This window comes from Bombyx mori, chromosome 15 (genome assembly GCF_030269925.1).
Source record: "Bombyx mori chromosome 15, ASM3026992v2".
NCBI classification, from domain to species: Eukaryota; Metazoa; Arthropoda; class Insecta; order Lepidoptera; family Bombycidae; genus Bombyx; species Bombyx mori.
This window is the reverse complement of record NC_085121.1, coordinates 5707353-5714633: the sequence shown is the minus strand read 5'-3', so window position 1 is coordinate 5714633 and position 7281 is coordinate 5707353. Positions and strand designations below refer to the sequence as shown.

Sequence of the window (7281 nt, the reverse complement as noted above, 5' to 3'; positions counted from 1 at the left end):
AAACTTACAAAATACGTTTACAAAAATCCACGCTTTTTATACAATAAAATATTTTTTTCTTACACTATTTTTAATTCAAATTTATTAAAATTTATTTTTTATTTTTTATTTGGATTTTCTATAAAAGCGTGTTTTGTTAGTTTTTTTAAACTATTATTTATTTTTTAGTTGAATTTCAAGTTTTCCATTTTTTTTTCTTTTTTTTTTAATATTTAATTGACATCGGTCCTTAATAAGTATACCAAATTTCAAATTAATTCGACGTTTTGAAGGGGGTCAAAATCATGTTCAAAGATTCCGTTACATACTAACATACATACCTACGTCTGAAGCTAATAAAAGCGTATTGATAAGATCAAGTCTTTTTATATCTGTTTTCTCAGTTATTGGTTGGGATTAAATTTGTCAGAGCTCGGTCAAAGTGCATGATAATGTTGGAGCGGGGTTCCTGTGGCCGTCATTTCAATCATTAAGAAGTTCGGCGGCGGACACAAAGCGGTGATTGATGCGCCCGTTTACCGGCTTCGGTGGCACCGGTAAAAAAACGTACGCTTAATTAACTCGTTTGGCACCGCCGCTCATTAAAAATATTAATCAAACCGAGGCGGAGCGATAGTCCGAATATGATGTATCGAGCTTTGATTACATTAACGCACTCGGGCAGCGATAATTAAAACCGCGCCGGGATGTCTGTGTCCCGAATACAGAACAAAAGGCTTTATGTGTGCATTCTCAATTTTCTTAATTTTAGAACAGCTCGTGATAATGTTTTTCGAGTATTTCGTGGGACGGTTGCTTGGTTACTGATGCTATAAACACCTGCGCATCACAGTAAATGAGCGATGAAAATTAAGATTACGTACTTACTACCACCTAAAATAAATCTAAACCCTTGTTTAGATGACTAACGCGAAAACAGAATATTACAGATGATTAAAAATGAAAACCTTTGTAATGAAGTGTGACTAAATAGCCTTAGTCAATGATTTCCGCAAAAGTTGCAGTGCAAGCGCGCTAATCTTATTTGTTAAAACTATTAAAGTTCAATGCAAACTTTATCGTTTTCGATATGTTATAATTGCAAGCAAGGGTCTTTATTTTAATGCACACGCGTATAAACAGAATTACGTTTTATTTAAAACTAGCTGACCCGGCAGACTTCGTAGAGCCTCAATCGATAAATAAAAGACCTAAACTTTTGTATAAAATAAACTTAAAACAAACAAAAGGAATCCCTTTCGACGGGGGAGCATTTTCATATTTATCTACCTTTTACACCTTCTCTGGACTTCCACAAATAATTCAAGACCAAAATTAGCCAAATCGATACAGCCGTTCTCGAGTTTTAGCGAGACTAACGAACAGCAATTCATTTTTATATATTATATAGATAAGATTGTTTATTAAAAAACATAAATTTCTAAATATAAGTTGACTGCTATTTCAGTTGTACTGGTAAAAGAGTAAAATGCACGCCTGGTCCACAGTGGGCGTGCACAATGCAAAGATACAGCACAATCTAATCTTATTCTGATAGCTTCAGCGCATAAACAAACCAGCAACGCATGTACCGGCTGACAATCTGGAACTGTATATGGAGCTGATGCCACGAACCATGCACCACAATAATATGAAATATCGAAGAATTGTCTAGTCTCGTCCTACTCTTGGCTTTATTAGTGACGACCATAATAAAATATAAGATTTTATTGAGGAAATTTGTGCCGAGATATAGTAATTTAATTTTTTTGTGAGAGGTCACGCTCTGTCTCTTTATTTAAAAGTCAATGTCGTTAAAAGAGATTCGGTATTATCTACATGAACACCGTTATGCTTATAGAACTCGATTGGTAAATGATATCCCACTACATTTGGTGTTAAATGGTAACCGTAACAACGTGAATGCTGCCACCAACCTTAGGACCTACGTAAGTAAGACGTAAGACATAATTTTGTAGGTTTACGACGAAGGGAAGATCTTCGAATGTCCGAATGTGTCTAGAATTGTCCGAATATTGTTTTTCGAAACTTGTATATATGCAAGCTTATCTTGAAAATGTCGTAAGCAAGATTCAGACATCTGTCAAATATCTTGTGTTCTGTGATGGCTACCGCCATAAGTTCTAATTCTAAGTTTTATAGTACAACGACTATAACCTTCCTCATCTACCCCTTTGAAGTTGTTGTGGCTTAGAGGATAAGAATCCCGGTGCATTCGTATCAAGCGATGCAACGGTGTTCGAATCCGTCATAGAACCGTCAGCTGTCTTCGCTATAAAAATGCCGCCTCACAAGATACAAAGTCGAGGCCTCAATTATTAAGTGGCAAGACTGTTCTGACCATTTAATCTCAACGAAATTGACTGCTTCGTGGCAGAAAGAGTACTGGCGAATTCTACAATACCTTCAACCCAAAAAAAGCTGAATGGGATGCGGACTCACAGTCTTTCTTTTCATTATGAGTTAATAAATTTTTAAACAATAAGTTCATTTAAATTATACCTATGCTTCTATATAATAGCTCTTACAAAATGACAGCTGATGCTCGACTACAAAGAATGAATGTCGAAAGCTATCAATACACGGAGCGCGTGCGCAGTTAACCACAACCCTCGCCCATTCACCACTGAAATGAACGCATAATCCTTTAATTTAAGCTAAAATGCACTTACACGTTTTGAGGATGAAGCTTACATTCGCACGACGAGAGAAATGAAATAAAAAGCATTTTGCAAACACTTAAAACTAAGGTAAGAACAAAGGACGCGTGTTCTTTTTGCATTTAACCACACAGGACGCACTGAAAACCCTGCGGTCCAACGGTAACTGAACACCGTTTGCTCCATAAAATCAGTAGCCAATTTGTCATTATATAATAATAATAAGCCCATATTATTTCCAAAAACAAAGAAACAAAAAAAAACACCTTATTAAATAAATATTTTCAAAATTAAATATAAACTTATGTTTTTTTTTATTGCTTAGATGGGTGGACGAGCTCACAGCCCACCTCGTGTGAAGTGGTTACTGGAGCCCATAGACATCTACAACGTAAATGCGCCACCCACCTTGAGATATAAGTTCTAAAGTCTCAAGTATAGTTACAACAGCTGCCCCCACCCTTCAAACCGAAACGCATTACTGCTTCACGGCAGAAATAGGCAGGGTAGTGGTACCCACCCGCGCGGACTCACAAGAGGTCCTACCAACTGTAGACAAATTATTATTGGAACCCCATTCGGATACAGGCCTCCTCCAGCTTACTTCCACTCTTCCCTATACTTGGCTTTGTTTCTCCATTCTTTTCCAGTTGCTGCTATTATTTCGTCGATCCATATGCTCCTTGGTCGTCCTCTTCTTCTTTTGCCCACTGGTCCTTAATGTCCATCTTTTGTTCATATGTCTCGCAAGATGTCCTGATGATTTGTCATTATATAAGATGATAATAATTTCCTTTCGTATTGTTACTATTAAAAGAGATTCACATAGTCAAAAAATCCTTCAAAATGTAATTCAATGAACTGAGAGAACAATGTACCTAATTCAATGAATTTTTCCTGCTGCTTTCCAACATAAAATAAGAATCAAAATTCTATTATATAACAACTATCTTGCCCTTCAAGTCAGTTCATACGATTCTCAGTACTTAATAAGTTTGATTAAATAAAATTCCATTTATATAACGACTACCCTCAAACCGGTTCATACGATTCTCAGTACTTAATAAGTTTGATTAAATAAAATTCCATTTATATAACGACTACCCTCAAACCGGTTCATACGATTCTCAGTACTTAATAAGTTTGATTAAATAAAATTCCATTTATATAACGACTACCCTCAAACCGGTTCATACGATTCTCAGTACTTAATAAGTTTGATTAAATAAAATTCCATTTATATAACGACTACCCTCAAACCGGTTCATACGATTCTCAGTACTTAATAAGTTTGATTAAATTTTCCTTAAATTAGCATTTACCATATCAATTCACGGAGGAGCATCCTCAGGAAGCACCTGTTTACTTCGTTTACTTCACGGCTGTTATTTGCGCCAACGCAGAGCGTCTACAATGAACTACGATAAATTTACAACTAACTTTTTTTAATCTGAACAAATAAACTCATCATTGTCTTTGTATTAAACGATTATCGTAGTTGCTAGCTATTTAGTCATTAACATGAGGAAGAAAGATCGCATAATCCTGTCTTGATTTAGTCACAGAAAAGAAGAAAAGCTCACGGGATGTTAAGTGGCTATCACATCAGACAGGGATCGTGAGTGTAAAGCCCATCCAGAAATAAAAAAATGCGGCATAACGATTGATTTGCATGCGGCAGAATATACAGAACGGGCGTGCAACACCATTTGGGCTAGACTTAAGATGAGCAATTGAGATCCTAGGCTTATCTTGATTGGGATATCATATAACGCAAAATTAAAATAAAAAATGGGTTAATCCAGTCACCACTTAAGAGCATTATAACTATTTGTACAATATGTTAAAAAGTGGGAGTTAAAAAGTTAAAACAAAAACAAATCTACAATAACGGATACTCCAACTTGATTTTTAAATTTCACATAGTGGTTCATTTTTAGGATATCTTCATTATTGTCTCTGGTGATAAGTAGACTGATATTTTTTTATTTCGGCATATCCAAATTTTTTGCTTCTATGTATTCGTCCCTCGCGCAGTCCTCACAGCTTATTATTCTTAAGTTTATGAATTCAGTTGCGTTCTGATGTCAACATGTCGCCACAGCGTCGATGTATTCTAATCGGTAAGAAAAACTTATGTGCATTTCACAACACTAACACTGTGTTTTTGAAACTTAAAATTAATAATTGACATAGTTTTATTTCTTTTTAATAGTAGTGGAAATAAAGAAAAAAGATTCACTCAAAATAAGTTTTTTTGTTGGAAAATCGACAGTTTATTCTTTCAGGGCGCAACTGGCTATAGTTGTTTTATAGTAGAAATAAAGCCTATCAAAAACCGAACAAAACATTTTTAAATTCGGTGTACAAGTTTTTATCTTTTTACTGTAGTTTTCGGTAGACAGCGGCTTGGTTCTGCCCCTGGCATTGCTGAAGTCCATGGGCGACGGTAACCACTCACCATCAGGTGGGCCGTGTGCTAGTCTGCCTACAAGGGCAATAAAAAAATCTAATAAATTATAGCTCTCCTCTATAGTTACTAACCAATGAATAAACGAATAAAGTAATGAAAAAAACGTGTACAGTGTGGCTTACCTTTTAAACTAAGTTTATTTAATGCTAATTGCTATTGCAGTATTATTGGCAGCGGGAGTAATAAACGCGTCTCCGAAAGTCAACGATGTACACGACAAGCAGCAAAACTGTGAAAATTCTCCGCAAGGCCACGTCTTCAACGAAGCCCAGGTTATTGGCACATGGCACCCGCAACAACACAAATCAAAGAAAACTTACGCATTCGGGGACTCCGAATGTGTTCAATTAACTTCGGTCAACGAACAGGTATGTTGTTAGATGTTCCATTAAGCCAAATTAAGTCCTAGGTATGTGCCAAAATGAAATTACTAAAAGCGAAAATAGAATGTTACCTCGAAATGTAACATAATGAGTAAACGTATTGAATTTTGACCATACTTAATGATCTATTTATTCATTAACGATTTTTGTTCAGGAAAGAAACGAATTAAAAGAAATGATCGGGAATTACGTCGACAAAATGAAATGGGAGAACTTAACTCTGAGAATGCAAATACCTTGTCCGAGTGACAAACATAATGTAACCAAAGACTATTATTTAGAGCGTCTTGAGGGCGACGGTTTTTACAGGACTCTAAACATGCCTCCGCCGACTGGTAAGTTTTGATGTTCGACTAAAGAGTTTTCTTACTTCCTCAGTTGTTCCTTTTCGCGACAAAGGGTCATAATGAATATAGGCTGCCTTAGTAAAATTAAAAACAACAATAATCGTGTGTCCCTGCGACTGGGACTACTTGATGCTGGTCGAATTTAAATATGACCGGATAATTGGAATACAACGCACGTTGCAATTTCCTATGTAAATTATGCGTTTCTCCTGGGTAAGCCCACCCCTAATCCGGACTAACACCAGGTGGGCTGTGAGTGGACGAACATCTTAGCAATAAAAAAATAAAAAATAAAAAAAAACTTCTGGGACGCGGTGGTAAAATAAGATTACGGTGAGTACGGAATCTCAGCATCTTTTCGCTCTTGCCCTATACGAATTCTGTCCGTATACGGTTCGAACGCGTGAATAACAAGCAGCGGATCAAACTCCTAAATCTAACCAAGCCCAACAAGGGATTATCTGTGATCCATTCAAACCTACTTCCTGAAGACCGCTTTTTTTTTGCTTAGATGGCACACGAGCTCACAGCCCACCTGGTGTTAAGTGGTTACTGGAGCCCATAGACATTTACAACGTTAAAAATTTATAAACATTTACGCGCCACCCACCTTGAGATGTAAGTTCTAAGGTCTCAGTATAGTTACAACGGCCGCCCCACTCTTCAGCCAAAACGCATTACTGCATTACTTACCTACCCATGCGAACTCACAAGAGGTCCTACCACCAGTAAAACCCTTCTTCCATATGAAAAGACAGATCGATAAAAAGTATTAAATATCACCAATTAAAATATTAACTCGCATTGAAAACAATGTCTTTGGTTTTAGATTCATTGTAATGGATGATGTGAATGGATGAACAGTCTCTATCACAAGCCTATTTATTCACTTGACATGATCTGTGTTTATTTTATTACGAATATAGAATATGTTGATTTTGGCAACTCCTAATCCGTTTCCTGTTATTTTGTTTTAGCTAAACTGGAATTCGGCGTCTTTCGTCGTTACCCAATACGTTTGAAGATCATCGAGAATGAGTACCTTGGTATAATGGACTGTCACGTGTTCCTTTTAGGCAAAGAGCCATCTGACGGTACAAAAGTCGACGAACGCCTAAACAAAATAACGCAAATATATTGGCCAGACGACATATAAGAAACAAAAACAATTATTGTTATTAAGCATTAGTGTTGTAGTGATTTAGAATGTAATATGTATTGATATATTTTCAATAAATGCGACACATTTGTAGTCTCTTTTGCACCGACATTGTTGTTTTTTTTTTTATAATTTCATTAAAGACCTATTAACCAATTAATCAAGAAGGACCTAAAGAGGCGACTTAGGGGATTACAAGACAGCTCCCTGAAACAATTGACACCGTAACGAAATTATCTCCACTCTATGCGATATGAAG

At 36.3% G+C, this 7281-nt stretch overlaps 1 protein-coding gene across 1 annotated transcript; it reads left to right on the top strand.

The window, feature by feature from the left end:
• Positions 1 to 4058: 4058 nt before the first annotated feature.
• On the top strand, positions 4059 to 7131 carry LOC101735334 (uncharacterized). The gene is made up of 4 exons (XM_004928531.5): positions 4059 to 4783; positions 5296 to 5501; positions 5671 to 5851; positions 6841 to 7131. The coding sequence occupies exons 1-4, from the start codon at positions 4753 to 4755 to the stop codon at positions 7017 to 7019; spliced, it is 597 nt and encodes a 198-aa protein (XP_004928588.1). The 5' UTR covers positions 4059 to 4752; the 3' UTR covers positions 7020 to 7131.
• The last annotated feature ends 150 nt before the right edge of the window (positions 7132 to 7281 follow it).

Coding starts and splice junctions, on each gene's coding strand:
- LOC101735334 (XM_004928531.5), top strand. CDS start 4,753: ATGTCGCCACAGCGTCGATGTATTCTAATCG. Junction 4,784..5,295: donor GCGTCGATGTATTCTAATCG/GTAAGAAAAACT, acceptor TTGCTATTGCAG/TATTATTGGCAGCGGGAGTA. Junction 5,502..5,670: donor TAACTTCGGTCAACGAACAG/GTATGTTGTTAG, acceptor ATTTTTGTTCAG/GAAAGAAACGAATTAAAAGA.